Genomic DNA, 25,959 nt, shown 5'->3' with positions numbered 1-25,959 from the left:
TTTAAAGATCAAGTATAATACATTTCCAAAATACACCAGAAACTATGGCTGCACACAAAACAAACCTGAGTACTTTCAAGTTGGATGTAGGTTTATGGAAGCCTCAGCATTCAACAATTACTCAATTACTTAAGATGTACTATTGTGTACCATGGATAAACTGGTTTGGGAGTTTGTATGTTTGTTTTTTGAAAACTGACTATTAGAATGAAAAATAAAAATCCTTCCTCAGATTTTTATAAACAATATATGGAATATTAAATCCTGTAAACATTAGCCTTGACCAGTGGGTTAAAGAAAGTCTCCATCAATCATAGGAGTTTATATGATTTAATTTAATAGGCATATGAATAAAAACAATAATTCTGAAGCAAGAAGTATACTTCATTTTTTTTAGACAATGCATATCCATTAAAGTAAGGATCTTTTAAAAGGGCAAGTTTTTATTTTTCAGTGATTTTGAAACTCCTAACAAGGTTAGTTTCCAGACAAGTATTTAGCATGCTTTTCAATAAACCTGGCTTTGCAGTACCACTGGGGATGACAGTTTCAAATATAATCTTTGGGTTTAAGGCAATGAGACACAGTACTGAGATGACAAGAAGAACTACAGATTCTTAGGGTCAGCCATCGCATATGCAGCAAGTTTTATGATAAATCAAACCCTTTTTTCATTCCTGATTCACTAGCCATTAGCCTCCGTGTGTATCTCTGTGTGTAAATTGCTGCGGTGCCCTTCCTTCATCATCTATTGCTGTCCAGAGAGATGTGAATGTTGGTATGTGTATATATCCATGAAACCATTCTATAGCAAAGAAAGATATGCATCTGTTCAGGCTTCTGTGCTCAAGCTTTGCGGCACCAAGGTTTAAATTTAAAATAAATTTAAAATAAAATATTACATAACACATGTAATATATAATGGGAAAAGCCGAGCTTGTAGGAAACTAGAGTTCTTTTAAATAGCTCCAATAACCTGTTTTCCAGTCTTATAATGTGTGTCCTTGATGTTTCAACATCATTTATTGTTAAACAATTCCATGTCAGATGTCATAATCGTGAGTTCAGAGGTGGCTGCCAAACCATTTAACATTTATGTCAGTGCAGTGCTCTTTCCTTATAACTTCAGCTAGTAAAATCAGCTGGCCTTTGTTAACACCATAGTTATACCACTAACACAAGAACGTGTTTGTTTGGCATGCTACAACAGAAGGTTTTATTTATGTCATCTGGAGAAAGTTGGCAAAGGACGTTTTGCCAGTTCATGGGCATAAGCTTCAAAGTATAGGCGGCATGTAACTCAAATACAAGTAATACTTTAATAACAATAACTTACAGATACAAACTAATGATGAACTACAATTTCACAAAGAATTGTAAACATTTTGCACAATTGTCAGTCTTGTCTTTCAGGCAAAGTGCTCTTTCGATGATAAATAAATTAACAAACACATAGCTAGAATGGACTACTTCCAGACAATACAAAAAAAAGGTGTTCCTTTTTAATAAGTCTTGTAAACATATTTATGGAGAAAGCCATAAAAGTGTCTTGCAGGCCAACTATACTTACATACCTGGGCAACAAAATTGTCTTCAAAATGCTTTGGATGCTATTTAAGATTAAACTGATTTTCAATGACAGAATATAATAGGTGACTCAAGGGTACCTCCTTAGTCTCATGTCCCTGAAAGAAATGAATTAGCTGTGACTTATTGGCAGCTGTGTCATTGAATGGGGTAACAGAGGCTGGAGTCCAAGAGCAGAAGGTGAATGAGCTACAAAAATAGAAAGATTTGCTGGTCAGCCTGGCTGGAAGTAGAAAAATATTACTTGTGAATAAAAATCCAATTGCACTGATAGGGCTGGGACACCAGCAAGTGGCTCCCATGTCACCAACATCTGCAAGAGTCCTTTTTCTAAAACAACAAGGTTTTACAGCCTAGCCAGTACATGTTGTTCCCATATAAACACTTGCATATGTACAACTCTGCAAGCTGAGATGAAGGCATTTTATTACAGATATAGTTGATGTCCCATTTGCTACAATCCACAATTACAAAACCATTTTTGTGATCAAATGAAGCCCTTTAAAGCCTGCTTTGAAAGACGAAAGCTATTCAAGTCAGAGGTAATGACCACTGGTAATATTAGAACTGGGACTCCCATTTTGATCTGGAATAAGTGGCATAATTTGACATTGTCTTTCTTTTATTTGTGTAAAGGGGCAAGCTTGTGTGATGTGTGTTTTAAGTGCTATACAAATAATAACTTAAAAGTAGTACTGCATTTCTAATGTTCCTTTAAAACAATTCAGTTAGAATATGAACATTTAAAAATGTGGAGAGATACAACATGGTGAATAAATAGTGATTTAGCTGAAACATTAAGTCATTTCCTAGGGAGGAATGCTGATCAGATCCTCTGCTGCAATTAAGAATTCTAACTACTGGCAAATTCAAAGTTATGCCCAAATATGTTATAACCCAAGATGGTTAAGATTAATTTATGGAAGAATACTATCCTGCTTTGTCCTAGAAATGAAAGCATGCCCCCAGAAAGTGATTATCTCTTCATAGCCATAAATATTTATGAATACCCAAAAGGAATATACAGTAGGCCCTCTGTATCCAGGGTTTTTGCATCCAGGGATTCAATTGTCCATGGCTTGAAAATATTTTTTTTAATCCAAAAAGCAAATCTTGATTTTGCAATTTTATATAAGGGACACCATTTTACTGCATCACTGTATATAATGGAACTTGAGCATGCATGGATTTTGGTGTCCACAGGAGATCCAGGAACCAAACTGTAGCAGATACCAAGGGTCCACTGTAAATTCATAGTAGTAGTCAAATAAAGTTCTGTTGTCATCAGTGATATGTGTTAATGGCCATGAGGGCAGCAGTTTCACTATCTGTCTAGCTCTAATGGTAAGCCCTCATACATGCAAGCTGATAAGTCACATTTTCTTCCAGCAACCTGTGCACAACTCATGTTTACATCTAGCTGTTAGGGCAGCAAATTTATCTTCTACTGAGGATCCAGGATGAAAATAATAATAATAATGTACATTTATCAGAAAATTCTAAAACATAAACGGATGTGTGGAAATTTAATCTGGAATATTCTGAATCTAGAATTAAGATGAGGGCAGAGAATATTTCTCACACTAAGGAATCCAGGGTCCATTTCCCATGCCAGTCTGGTGACAAAGGAATGGTGGATCCACACTGGAAAAGCAATGATAGTGTACCTGTCATTCCAAATCTGTCTTCAGTGCTGGCATGGGTTCTTATATGTGATCACATTCCTCCCACAGAGATCCTCCACTGCCAAAGAAACACCATAAACTGCCACATAGGATAAGGGATAACAACTTCACACTTCCATAAGTGAGTCAGTAAGAAAATAATAATCTAGGGGGAAATACTGTATGTAAAGATTTTGCTGGCTTTTTGAGCTAGTAGCAGAAATCGCCATCAGTCTCAAGCATCTCTTTGCAACAGAGGTCTATAGACCTTTTTATAAACACCCCACTCCCCACAAAATTTAGGCTTTCTCAAGGACATCTTTTGGACACAAAATAAGTGTGTTGTTAGCTTCCCATGGGTTGCTTGGTGTCCCACCCTGAGCTAAAAGATGCATTTCACATTTTCTTCTCAAGTCCATAAAGTAGTTATAGCAAGCTACTGTACCTACCATCCATGTAACTATGCAGAGCAGTTAACATTGTCCCATCTTGGGGTACGTATGCTGAATATGCCATCTCTTCTAACATGGGTGGAGAAAGCCTGGAAGGCTGGACTGTTGTAACAGGAGTAGTAGATGAATGATTGGGGCTAACATGTTTCTTGTGGCGTGCTCTGCAGTTTTGAAACCACACCTGGAAAGTGGGAAGACACAAAACATGCCAGTTGCACTCATCATCAGACATTTTAATTTAATTTGACATGTTAAACAAACAATAGCTTTAGTGTGAGTTTACTAATGTTTTATGTGCTTTCATTGATGCCACGTAGACTTAAGTTAACTAGATGTACATGAAAAGGAGGAAGGGGGTAGGAGAAAAAAAGGAAGTGGTAACATCTTTAAGACGAACTGGTTTTTATTTTAGCATAAGATTACATAGATATAAACCCATGTCTTCAAATGTAGTACAAAGTGATGTTAAGGTTTCATGTATAAAGTATATGGACATGGACATGGACAATTGTAAAATCAAAAACAGGGAGATTTCTCTGTAAACATTTGGTCTTTATGTTTGCTATGGGCCATTATCACTCACATTGCTCCTGGAACATGTGAGGCAACCTTAAATTATGTTCCAGCAATGTAAAAGTATTTGAGGGAAGACGTTAGTTGTGGAATTCCCTCCTGAAAAATAACCAATGTTTTTGACTGCTCCAAGATTTTATGCAAGATCTGTTTCTAGCTAAAGAATATTATGGAGTAAGAAAACTGTCAGGAGTTTTATCAGCTGAAGAGCTTTGCTCACAGTACTTGTGAAGTAACTGTAGTACAGTTACCTGTATCACACGCCTGCTCAAGCCTGTTCTTTCTGCCAGTTTTTGAAGTGTTTGTGCATCTGGGTTGTTGTCCTGAGCAAACTGTGCTTGCATTACCTGGAAAATGCAAGAAGTATACATATATTTTTTTAAATTTTAAAATGGTGCTAGCAAAGACTGCATAACTATCAAGATGCGGTCATGCTTCAACCATCAGTAACAGTTTTAAGGTATTTCAAGCAATATGGTCACAGACCAGCATAGTGCATTTTTCCACATAAAAGAACTGCATTTAATTGCAATGAAACAGGCTTAGCCTACTTAATGACCAGATGTCTAGGCCAAGCAGGAGATATATTAACTCATAAAAAACAATGCTAGATGCTTCTTATTTCTCAATGAAAAATTAATATGAAGTTATCATCCAAACATTAAGCTTTTAAAGTATATATTAAATGAAAAATCCTTCATGTGACAAGAACTATTTTTTGCCTTACATGCATGAGAAACATCATCCACAGTATCTGCATATACATGAACAAATATTAAGGGGAAAAAAGAGGATGGGGAAAAGCCATGAAAATAGCTACATTAGCTATACAGTTGGCCCTTCTTATACATGGATTTTTTTATACACGGATTCAAGCATCCACGGTTTGAAAATGTTAAAAAAAGTGTAGATTTCAAATATCAAATCTTGATTTTCCATTTTTTATAAAGGACACCATTTTGCTATATCATTATATTTAATGGGACTTGAGCATCCACAGATTTTGTTATACACGGGGGATCTTGGCACCAAACTCCAGTGTATAACAAGGGTCCACTGTATTATAACAGCTATGCAATTACAACTTGGTGAGATTTTATGTGAGTGTGTGTATCTTGTGCGCCTTCATGGCACCTGTCAATTTATGGCAATCTCATGAATTTCATAGGGTTTTCTGAGTTGGTTTTGCCAGTTCCTTCCTCTGAAATATAGATTAGAACACCTAGTATTAACTGGTAGCCTCCCATGCGAGTACTAACCAGAGCTGACTCTGTTTCACTTCCAAGATCAGATGGGATCTGGTGATTTTAGGATATTTAGACATGTCAAAAAAGGTAAAGAGAGACCCCCTGTTATGGAAGAATTTTCACCAAACAACTTGTTCTTTCTCTCTTTCTTACTGCTTTCAGCTTTAATTAACTTCTGAATGTGTTAATGGAGCCCTGGTGGCGCAGTGGTTAAATGCCTGTACTGCAACCATTCACTCAAAACCACAAGGTTGCGAGTTCAAGACCAGCAAAAGGGCCCAAACTCGACTCAGGCTTGCATCCTTCCGAGGTCACTAAAATGAGTACCCAGACTGTTGGGGGCAAATTAGCTTACTTGCTAATTAGCTTATTTGCTGTTCACCACTATGATCTTTGGAATAGCAGTATATAAATAAAACAAATTATTATTATTGCTCATCTTTTCTTTAATAGCTCAATTAATAATTCAGGTAGACATAAACAATTTAAAACCTTTTCAAATTAAATTAATGGATGGCTATGAATGTGGTTTACACTTCTTCATTGAAGGTTTCAAAGAGAGGTTGTATGCCCATCTGTCGGTGAAAGATTAGCTATGGATGCCTGCACTGGTACTGGGTTGGACAAGGTGACCACTGGAGGAAACTTTTTTAAAAATGTAAAAAGCTTATTGGTTATACAATGGATTAAAAACTTCATTTGAATATTATCTCAAAATATACCATTGCATCCCACCATAAATTTAGAACACTGAACTTTTGTGTCAGCTACATACTTCCCATCTCCTAAGTTACATGCAAATTTCTTGGGACCTAGACTAATACCACAATTCTATGTGTATTTACCTAATAACAGGCCCAACTGAACCCAATGGATTTGCTTTTGCATAAATATGTATAGGATTACATAGGACTGACTTTCCTGATTAAATTACTAGGCCCTTGTTAATATGGACCCCTGTATAACATCCCCGGATTCCCATCGTCTTATTGTTATTTTATCATTGGACATTATTTATTATTATGATTATTAACTGGGAATTTTAAGTGTTGTGTTGGAGGGAGGGATAATGGATTTTATTTGGTATTTTATTGTGCTCTGTATTGTATTTTATTCTCATTGGAAGTCACCTCGATCCAACCAGAGAGGCAGGGTATAAATAATAATAATAATAATAATAATAATAATAATAATAATGAGTTTGTGGCATCCTAAATATCCTAAAAGTGGCTTAAATACCCTATAGGCACCAGATCCCATCTGATCTTGGAAGCCAAGCAAGTTGAGCTCTGGTTAGTACTTGGATGGGAAATTGCCAATTAATATCAGGCATTGTAAGTTATACAGCAGGATCTTCGTATATGCTGGGGCTTGGTTCCAGGATCCCTACCCCCCGTGGATACAAAAATCCATGGATGCTCAAGTCCCATTATATACAATGGTGTAGAATCATGGTGTCCCCTATACAAAATGGCAAAATCAAGCTTTGCTTTTTGGAATTTATATTTTTTAAAATATTTTCAAGCTCTGGATGCTTGAATCTGTGGATAATGAATTTGTGGATATGGAGGACCAACTGTATTTTAGAGGAAGAGTCTTTCAGAGCCTCTGAGTATTCATTGCTTAAGAAAGCCCTAAGAGATTCATCGAGTCACTACAAGTCAACAGACGACTTAAAGGCACATACACATCAAAAAAACACACCCTAAGAAATTTATTTAGCAAAAGCATTTGGGGCCTACAACCCACTTCTTCAGCATAGGAAATATATAGCATTGAGCTTTAAGTTGGTCACAGTTTGTCTTCATTGAAGTCAATATGAAAAGACAATCATGACTGCTTTCGGTCCTATTGATTTCAGTAGGACCTATGTGTGACAAACAGACTGGATTCAACCCAACAATATTGATTGTTGCAAAGTAAATTTCCTTCAACATGTTAAGAAATCTTTTGAATGTCTGTCTCCATGATTTCCATTTTCTTTTATTATTTGTTCAATTCTTAAACTTTATCTAGTAAATATGGACTCTTTCACTTTTTCTGCAGAAACTGTTGCTCAGTTTATTGTAGACTTAACTTAGGTTTTTTAAAAATAATTTCTTATGTTTTCTTTTTTAAAAAGTTGTCAGGATCCAATAGGATTATTAGAATTGCTTCTTTCAGAAGAACAACCAAGGGAATGAATCCTCTTTCCCCAGACTCACTGCTATCCTTAAAGTCTGCTCTGAAGGACTGGGAAACCATCCAGGAAAGCTTTTTGTGAGGAAAAGAGGGCTAAATTAACTTATGAATTTAGTTAATTTTCCTCATTTTTATCTGTTTTTGCATTCCATCACTTTTAATTTGTTTTTAAAAAAAACATTGCTGATTTATTGACTTGATTATACTTTTTCTTTCTTTATAACCAGCCTGAGCAGATATTTTGCTCACAGCACTGGGTATATATTTTAATGTAAATTAAATCATTTTATTACTACGTTGACTAATTGTATATGTTATCTATATAGAAGCAGCTACCACTAAGCTCAATGGTGCTTGCTCCCAAATAAAGATGCCCAAAATTTCAGCCTTAAATGTATTTGTTAAGGCAGGTAAAAGAGGTATGAGAAAAGTACTAAACTGGTGTCATACAGGCTGTATCCACACTTCAAAAATAATCCCCCTTGACATCACTTTAACTGCTATAGCTCAGTGCTGTGGAATTCTGGCAACTGTAGTTTTGTGAAATATTTAGCCGCCTCTGATGCCACAATAAACTACAAATTCCAGAATTCCATAACATTGAGCCATGGCAGTTAAAGTGGTGTCAAACTTGATTATTTCTGCAATGTTGTTGCAACCATATACTGATAGCACTTAAGGCAGAGATGGAAAACCTGTCGTAATCCCAAAATTGCTAGATTACAACACCATCAGCCCCATTCTCATAGTCACTGAATGGGGTGATAGTGATTGTAGTCAAACATCAGGTAGCTACCAGATTTCCCATTCTTGACCTCAGTGATTAAAAAGAGTAAGGAAGTTGCCCAGATGAAAATGAGGACAGGGTTTCTTCACCTTTGACAGTTGTCTAGTTGCTCGCCTGATTCAACAGGTGTCATGTGAACTACATCTGCTAATATCCTCCTTTCTACACAACTGTTAGACAGTCATGCCCCTTTCCCATTTGTTTACCTTAGAGGTCTCCCCCTCCCCAATTGAAAATGCATGCTAAAATAACTATGTACTATTGATTCATATTTAATGTTCAGCAAATCCTCAACTAAAAAGTGTATCCAGGTCAAGGAGCCATAGTCAGTTTCCAATTTTGAATTTATATAAAGACAAAACACCCACCTTGGTTTAAAGATTATTCAAGTAAATAAGAGTAATTTACTCAACAGATAACATGCATGGTGCAAAGGGAAATTTCACGTTATCTAGCATCTAACTGAGGGCCAGGCAGCAGTGGCTTTCCAGATATTTTTGGCCTACAACTTCTATCACTCCCAGCAAATCTAGCCAATTGTGACTGGTTATGAGAATTGCTGTCCAAATGTTTCTGATGGGTCACAGTGATCTATCTATGATCTAGATCAGTGGTCCCTAAACTGTGCTCTTTAAGGGATTTAGGACTTCAGCTCCCAGAATCCCAGACTATTGGCCAAGATGGCTGAGGCTTCTGGGAGATGAAACCCAAAATCTGTTAAAGGGTAGAGTCTGGGGACCACTGATCTAAATCAAGTCTAGGGCATCTTTTGTGCTTTCGACAATCAACCCCCAAATCCACTAGCATTAGCCATGCATGCTGGAGCCTAAGCCTCTGGGGGACCCAAAGTTCCCCAGTTCTGATCTAAGCCATACTGCTGCTCCATATATTTGCTTACGTTTCAAGGGAAACACCCTAACTTTATATTTAATTCATGCATTCTTTTCTTTTGACAGTAGCCACCAAGTTCTTCAAGAAAACAGAACCAGCTAACAGCTAATGTGCTTTAAAATGTCAAGCACATTAAATAAATAAAGTTAGGCTCAAATGGTGCTGGTGAGGTGACTAGTTTTGCCATTGGAAAAAATTATGAAAATGAAACAAAATATATACAACTAAAAAGTGTTGCTCAAAAGTGAAGAAAATACTACTAGTGCCTTTCTTTGCAATGACTGCTTGCAAGATGGCACTATAAAGGAGAAAATAGAGATACATACTAAAAATTAGCAATAAATGCCCGTCCTATCTATCACAGGATGAAGCAAGAAAGTAGTTAGGGGCCAAAACAAAACAAAACTTGCTGCAGAAAAGTGTCCATGTGTGTGTTTGTGTTTGTTTTGCTGCAACAAGGTCTATTAAGAAACCTTTTCAGCAACACTAGACCACAAGGCTTAGAGTGCATAGTCAAGACAGTATTGTCCCATCATAACTTCAGCTCCAGTGTATGCCAGTGGAAACATGACACTGCCTTTCTCTCTTAAGAGCCACAATTTTTGATTGCCACTTGCTGTGGCATCTATAGTGAAATTTAAGACACTCAGAACCTTACATTTCCTGTAAAGCTATATTCTGCAGATTTCCAAATGTCTCTCTTCATATTACATAGGACTGAAACTATTTAGTCTCCTATTGTAATTATGTGTAGTGATGTAAATGTCTGACTTAATGAATTTCATCAAGTAGTCAAAACAGATCAGCATTTACATTTCCACTGTACAGAATTACCAGCTGCCTTCAGGGAAAAAAGAAAATCTTGAAGAGTAACTGTTTCATATGAAAGAGCTAATGCTCACAAAATATCCCAGGAACATGCTGTGTCTTGGTAGTCTGCAATAGGGAGAATGCTTCCCACCCCCATATCCATCAAGTTGTAGCAGCATTGCTCAGTTATGCACAGCATAAAATTGCTAAGTTCTCCCCTGCTTCCCATGCCAAGCACCCGACAGCTGACTTTGATTACAGCATTCTACCAAGCCTGGGCTCTACCTGCAGCTGATCTGCTGTGAAACTGGTCCGAGCTCTCTTTGCTGGTTTTGGATGATTAACATCTTGTTCTGTTAATAACGCACCTTCTACACTAATACCATTCCCTGAAATCAAAAAAGAAGACAATAAAAGTACAAGGACTGCTCCCACTGATAGTAGCCAATAATTACAAACATTACAGCAGAATTAATTATAGTATTTGCGACAGACTTGCATAATGGAATATCAAATTGGCATTATTATGAAGCTGTCTTAATCTTGGGCTTGAGTACTCATATCTAAAGTTTTGCATTTTTTAAAAAGAAAATGAATAGAATTTGGTTTCTTGTGAAGCAACATCTCCAACTTTATTGGGAAACAATCAATGAGCTATCAGATAGCAATATGGCATGTGCTGGACCAAAAACCAGTTTTATTTTGCAACTAAGGAAAAATAAATGGCAACAAATGTTACATAAATGTGTACAGTCAGGCTTCAGTACAAATAGCATTTGTCAAGGGCTCAGTTCAGACAATCTCGCCTAACCTACCCAGTGATAAAGGTGGATTTTGCCACTGTTTTTTAACTGCATGGAACAGGATTCCCTGGGAAGGACATACACAGTGGACTGGGGTTACCATGCTTTTTAAAAGTTGCAACGATCCTTTTAAAAGCGGCAAGCAATAGTAATAATGGTGTCTCTTTTTTTAACATGAATCCTTTCAGAAAACGTATTTACATTCAGTAGAACGCAAACATTGAGGATATGAATACAAGCAAAAATTTATTGTGATGCATTTACATGAGGACCTGGTAATCTGAAGCATCCTTGTGGCAAGGATATGAAGACATTTTAAAATTTTCCTTAGCAGCCAAGAGAAAGCTACAGATGTCCAACTTCTCATGAGTCTACATACATACTAGATAGTTACTGTGTCAAGTTTCAAGAATCACCTCAGAAGGAAACCATGGAACTATAAAGAAGAACCTAACAACAAAAAGAAGAGTTACCATTTTCCACCTCTCTTTTCAGATTATCCAACATGCAGTCATAATGTACCCTACAGAGGACTTTTTCTTCAACCAAAGCAAACTCCTCCCCTGTGGAAAGCTGCCTTTTGCAGGAGAAGCAGGCAAAGCATGCCAAGTGATACACATTTCCCTTAGCTCTTCGGACCCAGTCAGTAGAATGGATGTGCCTGCCACAACGGGAACAACGAGTTCCATACCGTCTACAATGACAAAAAAAGAGGATGGTAGAACAAATGTCACAGAAGCCTCTCATATCTTAATTCCCACCAAGGTTAGGTGCACTGACGTTTCTTTTATGGTTTATTTTGCCTGAAGTTCCTATGAAATGCTATTGTTCTTACTGAAAACTGGGATTTAAATTGCTTAATTTCCATCAATTTTCTCCAATGAAAAGGAAAAATTGCTTGTATACCTTTGAGGCTATTCCCTCGTGTCTACCAAAGCTTCTTGAGAGAACATAAGGGAGATCATGTAAGGGCAGGCAGCTTGCTTTGTGGTGTCAGCTGAGTAGCCATGTTATCCCATACTCACGGTATTATCTTGGACTTTATTTTGATATACTTGGGATTACAAACAATTTTTGTCTTATAGTTCTGTACCTCACATCCAGTTTAGGAACATGTTTATCAGATAAATAACAATAATAATAATACTTTTATTTCCCCCCCGCTTTTCTATGACGAGACAATGAAAGTGGCTCACAACACATTAAAAACCACATTCACAACAATGTGTCCCAAATTCCCCCTCAGGTAGATAGTACCTCATATACAAAGCACTGTACTGCTTTCTAAAAAGTCAAACAAGAACACCTCAAGAACTGAGACTAATATTCTAAGTACAGAAGAAAAATGTCTTGGCTCAGCACCAGTGGACAAAAACAAAAAACTGCTAGTGAACCCCAGGGAATGTTCTGCTGACACTCGTATTTTAAATATCCCAGAAGGAAGCAGTGTCATTGGAAGAGAAGACTCTCCCTGGGTAAAAAGATCTAAAGGCCAAACTGCACATTACTTTAAAGACGTTGATTACTTTGGGACAATATAAGTTGCAAAAACGTCTCATCCACAATAGAACCACAGCAGAGATCAAAAGATTCCCAATCTAGATGTGGCTCTCAATTTAGATCAGTTTATCTATGCTTGCTTTAAATTAAAAATAAATCAAAACAAAAATATAGCACCTATTTATGTCTTTAAAATCAAGATTGAGCCTAGTAAGTGCAACAACTTAGAAGGGCTTGCTCTGGGTCCTTACGGATAACATCAATGGAAATGATGGGCCATTAATGGTCCTATGAAGTTATTTTTTTCCAATGTATTTTTCAAGAACCTGCACACATATCACAGACTCATAAGTGTCACTAAAAGTTGTATTTAACCCTGTTATCAGGGCTAAATATGATTTCGGAGTTCTTTACTTTGAATTTTCAACACAATCATTTAGGCTTTCTTTAGCATGAAGGGCCACATTTTGACTTTAGTGTCATAAATCCAAAGCTCTGAGTAGTTTCATGCTGTATCTCAGTTAGGTGTGAATGCACTGAAAAGACTGTGGGAATAGTTTTGTTTTGTTGCTAGTGCAACAAAAACACTTTAATACTGGAGAAAATAAATGTAATTTGAAAGCAGAGTATAAACAGAAAACTGAAAGTGAAATGTAAAGCAAAATACTTTTATGGCTACCATGGCCTAAATTAATTATTAATTCCAGCTCGGATAGACTCACAGACTGAATGGGAACTTGTTAAATAGCTCTTATGCAAATTCAGTTTACTGAATGGTCTGCCCTAAAGGGGAGTAAATTAGATTTAATTTATAGATCACTATTTTGGATTACAATGTTCAGTCAACCTTGCTCTACTCAAATCAGCAAGAATATTGTCAGAGTGTTTATTTACACCAGCAAAAAGACCTACAACCACAACAAAGTAAGTTCAACTGACTGTTACTAGGACCAGTGAATATGATCTCATGACATTAAGCACTGCCTTTGTTGGCTCTTGTTGACTTCAGGAGGACAGTTAGGCCAACTGAACTATATGGGACTCATAGGTACACATGTATAGGATTGTCATATTAAGAACCTAAGCATCTTCCCATTACATTGTTGACAAGTTTTTTTTTCTTTCAACAAGATCCAGCCAACAACCACATTATGGTATATAATCTTTTGAACTACATAATCCTCAAATCAAGGAGCAGGAAAACAAGACAAATAAAGAAAAACATTCAGAAGCAGAGCTTTCTTCATATCCAGCTGTGAAGAAAGCAGTCTGCTCTCTTTTGTCTTTACCAGCAAAGCTTGCAGTTCTTGATTCACACTGTGAAAAGTCAGGATTTTGGCTTTTTACTTCCACAAACACTAATTATTTTGCACAGTAGGAAAAGGATAAAAAATGAGAACACGTATTTGAAACCGGTCATATGCTACCCTAAACAACTAAGGTTTCAGCATCAACAAAAAGGCAAATAAAACATTAGTGTTTGCTTACTATTTGCAGTACACAGTATTACTTTTCCTATTAGGATGTGGGCATCTTATGTAGAGGGCAGGAAACCTGGGGAGAGTCTGAACAGGTGGCATTTCCTTGCATAATACAAGAGGAAGAACCTGATGTATTCAGGAAAATCCTACTATACCTCTCAAATCCCACAAAAATCACAAAGGCCAAGACATCCAGGGATGTGTTCTCTTCAAGATGGCAGTGAATATTGGTCACTACAATTGCCATGCACGCAAGAAAATAAACTCATTTGAGATGTGGTGCTGGAGAAGAGGGCTGAGGACACTGTGGATGGGCAAAAAGACAAACAAAGGAATCCTAGAAGAGATCAAACCTGAACTCTCCCTGGAAGCCAAAATGACAAAATTGAGGCTGTAGTATTTTGACCACACTGTAAGAGGGCATGACTCATTACAAAAAACAATTATGCCGGGGAAGACAGAAGGAAGTAGAAAAAGAGGAAAACTATATGCCAGATGGCTAGACTCAAGTAGGGAGGACATAGGCTTGAATCTGCAGGACCTAAGCAGAGTAGTGCAAGATAGGGGTCTTGGAGATGTTTCATCCACTGTGTCACCATGAGTCTGGGCTGGCCCAAAGGCAGTTAACAGCAACAACATTAAACTCACAGCTGGGGGGGGGGGGGGGGGGAGGCCAGAAGAGAACACATCAACTTGTAACTTCCTTTCCTAGTACCCAAAGGAGGGCAGGACATACACGCCGCTTTTAAACTCATATTCCTTCCCATGGGGTCATTTAAACTGAAAGGAAGGAGAGATGAAAAGACATTGGTTATGACCCTCTGATGACTAAGGCTAAGTAGGCACAGGACCAAAAATGGTCCTATTCCACTCTAGGGGAGAAGATAATGTGGTTCTTAAGATATGGTTGGATTCCAGCTCCCATAGTTAGCAAGGTTTATTGTCAGGGATGAGAGGAAATAAGAGACTGAACAGACAGGCCAAAATAAAGCTGTTTTGGGTCACTTGGGAGGTATGGTGTTTAAATGATGCATGTGTCCTAAGAGGCCAGAAGCCACGATAAAGCCACATTCCAGTCCTAAGGACTGGAGTACAGCTTTGGCACAGCTTCTGGCCTCTTAAGATGCATGTGTCTTTTAAACAGCATACCTCCAAAGTGACCTGAAGCAGCTTTATTTTGGCTTGTCTGTTCGGGCCCATAGTTCAACAGCAGCTGATGGAGAACCTTGCCTGACAGCTAAAAAGAGTCTCTTTTAACTAGTATGCACATATAAACTCATATGGCATGACTGCTGCCAGAGCTCTTTTGTCTACTGGTTCCAGAAAACTACAAAACAAAAGAACAAATTATATTGTGGCCAATTCTTGTTGTGAGAAAGATAAAAGAACAACCAGCCTGGTTAAATGGGTTCCTAAAATGCAAACAGAAAAACATTGCCCAATTTATGAAACCAGTTTTCGAGGTCCAACTTTTCTACTCCACCTGAAATCCTTTAGACTACTAGTTTAATCACCCTTCCCAGGTTAAAGAAAAAAAGTAATGGATTGCTATGCCAAATGCACAAATGTGACAGAGATAATCTAGTTGTATTGCATTTCAGTGTACAGCAGGATATTCATTCTAGTTAAAAGCAATGAACTGCAGGTAGATTGTCTGCGCTGGGGTGTGAGTGTATGTGTGTGTATGTATAAAACCAACATTTGACAGGTCTATTTTCACCAATCCAAAATATCAAAATATATAATATATTTACCTGAAATAGTCAAGTTTGCAGAAAATATCTTTGTCTTTGATATAACAGCTGGTGTGCCTTCCTAAGGAGGTCCTGCACACGCTGCAGGAGAGGCAGCGGACATGCCAACACAAATCATTTACCTGCAAATGTAGGGAAAAATGCACATGTAGTTCCAGTGATTTCAGTAACCAATATAAAGAGAGCTTTAGGAAAATAGAAAACACAGTAAACCTGAATTATGTCAGACTTCACAGGTTTTGTAGGAAACCACAAATAACATTCACAATAATAATAGTGCAGTCATAACAAAATATTCACAAGGAGCACAGAATTTGATCTATTCTCCACTATCAGCCCCAGTGAGTAACATTAGATGTAATGTTCAAAGAAGAATATATAGTATGGCTGTGTAAATTTACAGCGCTTCATAAATAAACGTTAATAATAATAATAATAATAATAATAATAAATAGATTAAATATATAGAAGTCCAGAAACCGTTTGTTTCCCCAAGGGAACTGACTGCTTCTTATGGTAACTCAGAAGTGCATCACATAATTTCTCTGTCCTTCCCCCACTCCTAAAAAGGCATCTGTACAGAAACGTATTAGATGGATGGCGTTGGATGTGGGATATCACATGAAATTTGACTAAATAAAGAATTCAGAAGTTAGCACCACAATTTCATGGAAAAGAAATAACAAATAGATGAAGTATGGTAAATGACAATCTGAAAGTATGCCCAGGCCACTTCACACTCCACAATTATAGTTTTAATTGCATTTTAACTACCATGGCTGCACCTTATGGAATCCTGGACTTTGTAGTTTGGTGAGAGAGTAGAGCTCTCTGGCTGAAAATTCCAAGTACCCCTCTCTAAACTGCAGATCCCACAATTCCATAGGATGTTGCCACCAGAGTTAAAGTGGAATTATAGTGCCACAACTGTATAATGTGAAAGCCCCCCCCCCCGTCCTTAAGTGATCTATAGTCACAGATCATACAAATCAGCTGGAGCAGACATGTCTCAGTCCAGAAAGTAATTAGAAGTTTCGGAAAAAATATATATATATATATTGCACGAACAGAGACTGTTAGTTGACACTCACACATGGTGGCCTTTTTTTACTAGTTATTTCCAGAGTAAATATATATTAAATGAAATTTTAACACATATGATGATGCTACAAGACAAGCCTGGAATGAGACAGGAAAGTAAAGGGAGAGTAAAGAACACTGAAGAATCTGTACAAACTGTGCTGCCAGGCTAGAATGCAACTTGCTGCTCCTATTGACAGTTGCCAATGGCAACTGGACAAATGTACTTCCATGCTGTTAATTAAGTTACAATATAGTGCCACTACTACCCCTCTCCAGTGTAGCCTTCCCCAATTGGCACCCTCCAGATATCTTTGACTATGACTCCCACTATCTCTGGCCAAAGACAGTACTTGTGGGCCTAAGGTGCTATCATGTTTCTTCAATAATCAGAAAGGGAAACACATATCTACATGGCTTTCCTAAACTGAGGCCAAAGTCATTTAACTAAACAATAACAAACATCTCATATGCAGTGAAGAAAATTTTTGCAGACATTTCCTACAGTGCTAGGAGCAGCCCAGGACAGAAAGAAATGAACATTTGAGCGCTAACTATATATTGCTACTTTATGATTCTCTGATCACTCATTTAGTAGAAATATGCACTAAATCCTATATAAGAACTGACAATAAACTACATGACTATTTATTATTGTATGATGCAAGTGCAGAAATACAATGTCCTTCCATATATCTTTCAAAAGGTTCGACTATAAGATACACATCAAATTAAATATCATATTGACTTCATCTATCAGCACCTCAAAAGAGTGGAGAAAGCTGTGCAATTGGCTACAACTACAACTATCATTAATCCACAGATGTTTGGGCTGCACCATATTTATATGCAAGCAAAAATGTTTTCCTTCAGCTGAATTTTTAGCCTTTCAAGCGGAACAATAATATTATACATTCAAGAATGCTGCAAAACAGAGCCACTGTGTAAGTCAGAATTATGTCTTGGTAATTTTGTCATGTTTGTACCACTGCTATGTTCAAATAAAGTTCTCTGCACAGCCTGTGAACTCCATGCATGTGTTGTGTTATGGTTTAGTAGCCACTAATCTAAACTGAAACTTGGTTTTGTTGTTAAAAGCCCCATAATTTGGATTTCACAGTCATCAGGCTGTTACGTTTGGCAATCACTTCCTACAAGAAATTCAACATTTGGACTGTGCCCAATCTAGGAAAATAGTATTTTTTCTATTCTTACTTGAAATGTTTTGAGTCTCGTTTTAGGAACGTTAATTTGCTTTATTCCTTTTCAGATCCTTGACTTAATGTGGATAATCTGAAAATGGCAAGTTGAATGTAAACAAAACAAACAAGTGATTATAATATAAGGACATTATCTTATTTTCGTGCTCCCTGTCTTTATCAAGCTTTTTGATCCCTCAGAACTGTTCACTAGTGAAAGTTGGAGGTGTGTCTCAGTGACAACACAGAGGCAAACGTCAAGGACCTGACTCAGACTGTCATAAAATAGGATCCAAGTGAGATCAGTGTAGGTCCTGCTGAAAATATGTGCCTCGATCTAGATCTAAATAGTATTTAGATTCCATCTCCTTTACTGTGATCATCATCCTTTGGAAATGTTGTTATGGTTGCTTCCCTTCAAGCCTTGGACTTATGGTGACCTTGAAGGGGAAGTATCATGAGGGTTTCTTGGCAATATTTGTCCAGAGGGGGTTGCCCTTGCTTTCCTCTGAGGCTGAGAGAGTGTGACTTTGTCCATAGCCAAGGGAAGGTAGTCCATAGTAGAACAGGGATTCTGCCAGGGTCCTTGTCCAACACTCAAACCACTACACCACACTGGCTCTATTTGGAAAAGCACTTTAGAGCTAAGAATCAGGTTTTTAAACTTCCATGCCACGTGCCTTAACTTTTTAATCCCCACACACTAGAAAAGCAACCTCCCTTTGTCCTAAAATGCAATTGTTGTTGTTGTTGTATGCCTTCAAGTCGTTTCCAATTTATGGCAACCCTAAGGCAAATCTGTCACAGGATTTCCTAGAGGCTGAGAAAGTGTGACTTGCCCAAGGTCTCCCAGTGGGTTTCCATGGTCAAGGCATCACTCGGTTTTCCCCCCTGAATAAATTAGAACCTAATTGCTCAGTATAGATGTGCATGTTTATATATATATATATATATATATATATACTGAATTAAAAGCTTTTTTAAAGTTCTATTTATATGTACATGTAGCTCAATTTGTATTGTATGTAGTTCAATTTGAGGTTCAGAAATTATACATTAGACATTCTTCATTTTCAAGTGTGGTATGGCTTTTGTAGAGGTTGAGAACATTAATTCCAGTATTTCCTAGAGGTGTGGGGCTTAGAAAAAGGTTGTAAACAGGGTGACCAGACACCCTCCTTTTCCAGGACATGTCCTACATTTCAGCCTTCTATCCAGGAGGGATTCCAAAATGTCCTCCATTTTGAGCATGACTAAGCAACCCATTGAGTAACAAACACCACATTTGCTGAGAAATTCTTCTACTTGGCAGCCTGTCTTCGCTGCAAATAAGGGAAGAGGATGAAACCTTCTCAGGTGCTTTTTTTTCCCTAGGAGCAGCAGCAGAGAAAACTTGCACCCAGAGTGCATTTGTTTCTCAGAATAGAAAAAGACAGCAAACCTGTCAGGCAATGAGCTGCTTGAGGACACAGTGCAAATGTTGAGAGGTTCCCCCCCCCCCTGCTTAATTTCAGCACAATGGACAAATGAAAGGAATAATTAAAATGTAGCTTCAGTCAAGGGTTTATAGCTAGTAAAGTACAATTTTAAGCATTTGTCTTGCTCAGAGTTCAAGAAGCATATTGCAACCCAGCAAATTAAGTTCATCAAAAAAAAATATGGCTGAGTACATAACAAAATACAGGATAGGTACTATAGCTATAAATAAACCATATGGAATGAATTCAGTCAAGGGTTTGTAGCTAGTAAAGTGCACTTTTAAGCATTGGCCTTGCTCAGAGTTCAGTAAGTATATTGCAAACCAACTAAGTAAGTTCATCAGAAAACTCTGACTGGGTACATAACAAAATACAGGACATGTCACATAGCTATAAACCATAATGCTAAAGAATTCAGTCAAGGTTTTGTAGCTAGTAAATTGCCATTTTAAGCATTTGCCTTGCAAACCAACAAGATAAATTCATCATAGTTATATTTTATATTTATATGAGTGTTATTGGCTTTTATTTGGTAATGTCGCACATTTTGGGGGAGGGGTGGTGGTCCTAAACACACTACAGTAATAATTTGGTTTGACACAGCTTTCACTGGCCTGGCTCAATGACAGGGAATCCTGGGAAGAGTAGTTTTGGGATACATTTAGCCTTCTATCTGTCAGAGAGCTCTGCTGCCACAATGAACTTCAATTCCCACGATTGCCTAGCACTGTTAAAGTGGTCTTGAAGTGGGTTGTTTCTGCAATGTGTTTTGGACCAAAGGTCTCAAATTTTGTGTTGCTTTTTGTGGGTTTTTCGGGCTATATGGCTGTGTTCTGGAAGAGTTTATTCCTGACGTTTCACCAGCATCTGTGGCTGGAATCTTCAGGGAATGCTGGCATGGAAGTGGGTGGGGTTTGTGTATATGTATATGTATGTGTGTATATACACACACTGTGACTCTTGATTGAGAGGAAGTTATTTACATGTTAATGTGTGTGTTGTCTGTTGTTGAATGGCAAGGCCTCAGGGTGTCATTTATTCAGTGATCCACTGTCTGCAAGGGAAATGCTTCCAGAACACGGTTACATAGCCTGAAAAGCCCAGACAGGCCAAAATAAAGCTGCTTTGGGTCACTTTGGAGGTATGCTGTTTAAATGATGCATGCATGCGTCCTAAGAGTCCAAGAAGCTGTGCCAAAGCTATGCTCCAGTTCTAAGGGCTGGAGTGTGGCTTTGGTGTGGCTTCTGGAATCTTAGGATGCATGCATCATTTAAACAGCATACCTCCAAAGTGACCCAAAGCAGCTTTATTTTGGCCTGTCTGTATGGGCCCCGTGAAAGCATTGCCTTTCTCCTTTGTGTTTTTTATGGCATCTGCAGGTCACCCTGAGATTTGAGTCTATGGGAGGGTTGAGACCTGGGTCTCTGGGAGGGTGCTGAGTCCCAGTGTCTTCCCAGGCCTCTGGCCCAAGGCAGGGCCAGGAGCGAAGCCCAGCGGATGCTGCTCACCTTGAGAAGGTACTTGTCGATGATCTCCAGGCCGCAGCTGTTGCAGAGGCACTTGCTGGGGGCGCAGCCGCCGGAGCCCGAGGCCAGCGATCGGGGCGAAGAGGAGGGCGAGAGCGGGGCCGAGGAAGAGCAGGAGTCCTCGTCTCCGGCCGCCTCCGGACTCACCTGTCGGACAACGGGGCTGTTAGCGAGCCCTAGGCACCGCTCTCCAGCTCCCCCTTCCCTTCCCTTCCCTTCCCTTCTCCCTTGAGGAAGCGAGCTGCTAGACTGGCGAGCAGAGAAAACCCACCCTTTGGTCCTTCCCAGGGCGGCCCAGGAGGCATCCCAAGACGCCCTCCACTTGGAGCATGGCCAGGCTGAGCAGAGCTCTTCCTTTCCCCAGGAGCCTTCCCTCCAGGAGGACATTCCCAAACTCCTTCCGCTTTGGGAGCAGGATTCAGAAGCATGGGTTTTACAGATGCTGGCCAAAGCTCAGGAAGAAACTCTGCTAGAGCATCATGGCCCCACAGCCCCCCGAAAAACCCACGAAAACTATGCAAGCCTTCGACTCCACCAGGAATTGGACAGTCCTAGCGCTGCTGCTGTTGTTGTTGTTGTTGGGGGGGGATCTAGACTAGACTAGACTAGACTAGCAAAGCAGGAGAAGCATCTGCGCAAAATCGGCGCGTAACTCCAAAGGGGGACCAAAATGTGGGACGTTCCCGAAAAATGTAGGACCCGACAAAACGAAAGCTGAGAAGAGTCCGAGAAATCGAAAGCCCTGCTTCCTGAGGGAGAAGGCTTTGAAATTCCTCCCGGACAGAAGGTGGAAAAGGAGGACAGATCTGGTCATGCTTCAAGTGGAGGAGGCCCTTTGAGAACTCCTCCTGGACAGCAGAGGGGGGAAATGGAGGGCAGGTCCTGGAAAAGGAGGACTTCCGGTCCAGTTGGGGGCCAAACCCCATCCAGTTTTGGGCGGGAAACCCCCCCCCCCGGTCACGCGGAGCCCCTCAGCCAGCCCTTGCCCCTTGGCCCCTTTCTCTCAGAAGCCCCGCGCTTCCCTTCCTGACAGCCCTCCTTCCCTTGAAGAAACCCAGGCTGCTTTCTTTCCTTCCTTCCAAAGCCGGCTCCTCCTGGACTCACCAGCCCGCTCTCTCCGGCGCTTTTCCGCCTCCTTCCCGCCGGGGCCACCGCCGCCGTGGCTGCCACTCGCCCGCACTCCTCAGCCATGAACCTCGGGAGCTGCAGAAGGGGAGCAGAGCAGAGCAGAGGGAGCTGAGGGCGCCCGGGAAAAAGAAAGCCTGGGGAGGGAAGGGGGCCCCCTCTGCCACTCCGCCAGGGCAATTCGGGCTCTGAATGGGGGCCCCTGAGGGCTAATTGCAGCCCCCGGGCTTGGAGTGCAAAGGAGGCGCCATTAGGGCTCGCCCGAGGCTGAAATTGCCTCTTCAGACTCTGGCCAGGCCAAGGCAGCCCCAGGCCCAGCAAAGGATTAGGGCTCCGCGTTTTAAAAGCACCCCCTCCCCCCCCCAGCAGCCCCAAAGACCCCCCCCCTCCCCAAAGAACAGGAACAGTTGGGGGCAAAGAGAGAGGCCCCGAAACCAGCCAGCTGAGTTTAATTGAGGAGTCAGTCATTCAAGCCCAATGGCTCTTCTCTGGTCAAACTGGAGGGAAAAAGGAATGGGGGGCATTGAAGGGGAGGCTGAGGGGGAAAGCGGGGCCCTTTCCTCAGGACAAAGGCGAGATTGTTACTCCTGGAGTTCACCTGTGTCCAGCCTCGGCGCCTCCCTTGCTTTCCTTACCTGGGAAGAGAGGCAACACCTGCCTCGAGGTCCCTCCCTCTCCGCCTCAGACCCCGGCTATTTAAAGAGAGAGCGGAGGGGGGGGTTACTCTGTGGTTGTTGTTTTATTGGTTTTGTTTATTCCATTTTAAGCCCCTTTCTCTCCCATAAGGGACCCAAGGCGGCTCACAAGAGAATTTTAAAAAAATAATAATTAAAATGCCCTATTTAATTATCTTATTTTATTATTATTATTATTTACGGTATTTCAGAGCGGCTTTATAATTATTCAGACAGTTCCCTGCCCAGTATAAGAGTGAAAACAACAAAAAGTGTTGCCGACTGATGGCAGACCCTGAGGCGAAGCTATGGTTCAGGCGTCTTCGGAAAAGATTCGCCACGGCCGACCCCGGAGGCTGAGAGAGTGTCACTCGCCCAGTCTGGGTTCCCATGGCTGAGCAGGAATTGGAACCCAGCTCCCCAGAGTCCTAGTCCTGCATTCAAACCACTGCAGTTTGTCACCTCTTTTAACTGCCAGGGCTCCGTGTTATGGAAGCCTGGGATTTGCAGTTTGTTGTGGCACCAGGACTCTCAGAGGAGGTTAAATATTTCACAAAACACGGTTTCAAAAATTAATCCTAGAGTAGTGCCGGGGCAGCCAGGGAAGGACTGGGTCCCTGCAGGCCAGTCGCGTTGCTCCGAATTAAACACACTGCAGAAAGAGCCCAGAAAACGTGCAGGCGGAGCTGGCCCTTTAACAGATGCAAACAGAAATCCATCACTCATACCATAGCAACCAAACTGGATCATTTCTGAACCAAAACCCATCAATGGTACCATTCGGGATCACTGATGGATTTCTGTTCAGAAATAATTTCGTTTGAGACCGATTTAACTGCCCTGGCTCAGTGCTAGGGAATCCTGGGAGTTTATTGCGGCACTCAGGAAGGCTCAACGTCTCCCAAAACTACATCTCTCAGGATTCCCTAGCATTGAGCCAGGGCAGTTCAAGCCGTCTCAAACTGGATTATTATTATTATTATTATTATTATTATTATTATTATTATTTCTGCAGGGTGTTTTGGATCCTTCAACTTGCCCCCGGAGCCACAGAATCCTTAATAACTTCCCCGAAGCCCTTCCGACTGCGACTGGCTTTGGCGGGTCTAAACCAGGAGCAAACCTCCAAATAGTTCAGGGAGCCTTTCTCCCGATTCCCAGCCCCGAAACCCCATGAGCTTCTCGGGTGGAAAAAAGTTAAACCACCCGTGGCCCCATCCCGAAGCCACTTGAGGAGGTTTCCTTCCTCGCTCTTTTTCCAAAAGCCGATCCTTTCTGTCAGTTGGAGAACCGAATTGCCTCGGACTCTTTCACGGCTTCGGGTGACAATTTGGGCACAAAGTACAGTGGGGTTTTATTTTATTCTTTAATTTCCTGCCGGGGGGGGGAAAGAACCCCAAGCGAAAAAGCACTTTGGCCCTTCTCTGGAGGAGTCCCATCGAAGCCAAAGAGCCAACGTTGGAGGATTTCTCTTTTTGGCTTTGGCTTGATCGCCAACTTAAAAACCCGGCGCCCTCGAAGTTATTTCATTCCAAAATGCGACGCAAAACCAGAGCAATCAAAATCATCATCACCACCATCATCATCCTCAAGTTAGGGACGGGGCTACTCCAGAGTAAGAGGCTGAAGGGGCGCCTAGCTTCCACGCCCGAAACACTCGATTTATCTTAAGATAAATGCCACTAACCAATATTGTCAACTCATAATAATAATAATAATAATAATAATAATAATAATAATAATAATAACAATCAGATTTGTGTGTGTTTTAAGTCAAAATATAAACGCTCGTTGGCGCAAATCTCGGCCCGCTGGTGGAACGCCTTCCGACGTGAAGCGAACCCGTGCTTTTAGGAAGGTTTTAGGAAGACAAACACTTTCCATCGCTCAAAGGCTAACAAAGATGGGAGAAGGGAAGAGAGGAGGGTCTTTGGACATTATTCCTGCGGGGAGGGGGTTCCTTAAAATATATTTCTAGGGGTTCCTTATAAATTATTCCTGGCAGGTTATTTAGAGATTCTCATTCCTGGGGGTCCCCTAGAAATCGTCATTCCAGAAATTATTAATCCTGGGCTTTCTTTAGAAATTATTCCTGGGGGTTCCTTAGAAATTTTTCTTGGGTGTTTTTTTTTCTTTTTTGAAAGAAATTATTTATTATTCCTGGAGTTTCTTTTAAAAAATTATTATTCTTGAAGGTTCCTGAGCAATTATTCCTGGGGAGTTTCTTAGAAATTATTATTCCTGGAGCTTCCTTAAAAATACTGATGCTTTGAAAGGGGGGGGGGGGTCCTTAGAAAGTCTTATTCCTTGCGGGTCCTTAGTAATTATTATTCCTGGGGAATTCATTAGAAAAAATCCTGGGGGGGGGGGTGTTCCTTAGAAATAATTATTCCCTAAACTGCGACCCCCCCCCCCCGAAGCCGCACAAAAGAAACCCGGACTCCTTTGGCGCCAGGGGCGTTGCGGCGGTCAGCGGCGCTGCAGATGCGAATCCATTCCGTTGAGCCCTCAACCCCGGTGCCTTTCCTCCGGGAGTGGGCTCACCTTTTCGGGGGCGAGGCTGAGCAGCGCCGGCCGGTCCTTGTCGTCCAGCTTACAGCCCAACCTCTGGCTGCTCTTCCAATACATGGCCCTCCGGGGGAAGGGCGCCTCGCATCCCAGCGCCCCCAAAAAGAGGAGGGAGGGGGGGAGAGAGAGGGAGAAGAAGCCAGATCCCCCAGTCCTTCAAAGCGGAGAACACAGGAAAAGAAAGAAGGGTGGGGGCACCCAAAGGCCCCTCCCCAAGTGGGCCCCCTCCTTGGTCAGCCTTTCTGCCTGTCCTGCTTCCTTCTTTCCAGGCCCCTGAGCAGCAGCTTCTCCTCCTCCTCCTCCTCCTGCTCTTCTTCCTTCTTCTTGGCTGCTCTGCTCCACTGATGTCAGACCCTGGAGGGGGAAAAGTTTTGTTTTCCAGGGGGTGGCTCCCAGAAAGCTCCTCGGCTGCCTCTGGGAAAGGCCTCCCCTCCCCGGGTTCAAAAACAAAACCAAACCCTCCTTCTTCTGGACATGGCCAGAGCTTGCTCGCCTCCTTCTTTGGTTTATGCCGGAGTTTTCCTCTCTCTCTCTCTTTTTTTTTTTTTTGAAAAAGAGGAGGGGGAAAGACCTTCAGCT

The 25,959-nt window shown here is 40.7% G+C and overlaps 1 protein-coding gene across 1 annotated transcript; it reads right to left on the bottom strand.

Annotated features, from left to right (window-relative positions):
- Window positions 1–1,458: 1,458 nt before the first annotated feature.
- On the bottom strand, window positions 1,459–25,440 carry LHX8 (LIM homeobox 8). Its single transcript, XM_089518695.1, has 9 exons — window positions 25,357–25,440; window positions 22,118–22,216; window positions 20,996–21,160; window positions 15,731–15,852; window positions 11,469–11,689; window positions 10,478–10,581; window positions 4,528–4,623; window positions 3,701–3,884; window positions 1,459–1,776 (listed from the first exon to the last, which is right to left on the bottom strand). Exons 1-9 carry the CDS (start codon window positions 25,438–25,440, stop codon window positions 1,700–1,702), a joined length of 1,152 nt encoding a protein of 383 aa, XP_089374821.1. The 3' UTR covers window positions 1,459–1,699.
- Window positions 25,441–25,959: the final 519 nt, after the last annotated feature.

Source organism: Sceloporus occidentalis, unplaced genomic scaffold, assembly GCF_023333645.1.
Source record: "Sceloporus occidentalis isolate IW3139 unplaced genomic scaffold, rSceOcc1.0.p SCAF_3, whole genome shotgun sequence".
NCBI classification, from domain to species: Eukaryota; Metazoa; Chordata; class Lepidosauria; order Squamata; family Phrynosomatidae; genus Sceloporus; species Sceloporus occidentalis.
Note: the sequence above shows the minus strand (reverse complement) of the source record. Positions and strands in the feature narration are given on the sequence as shown.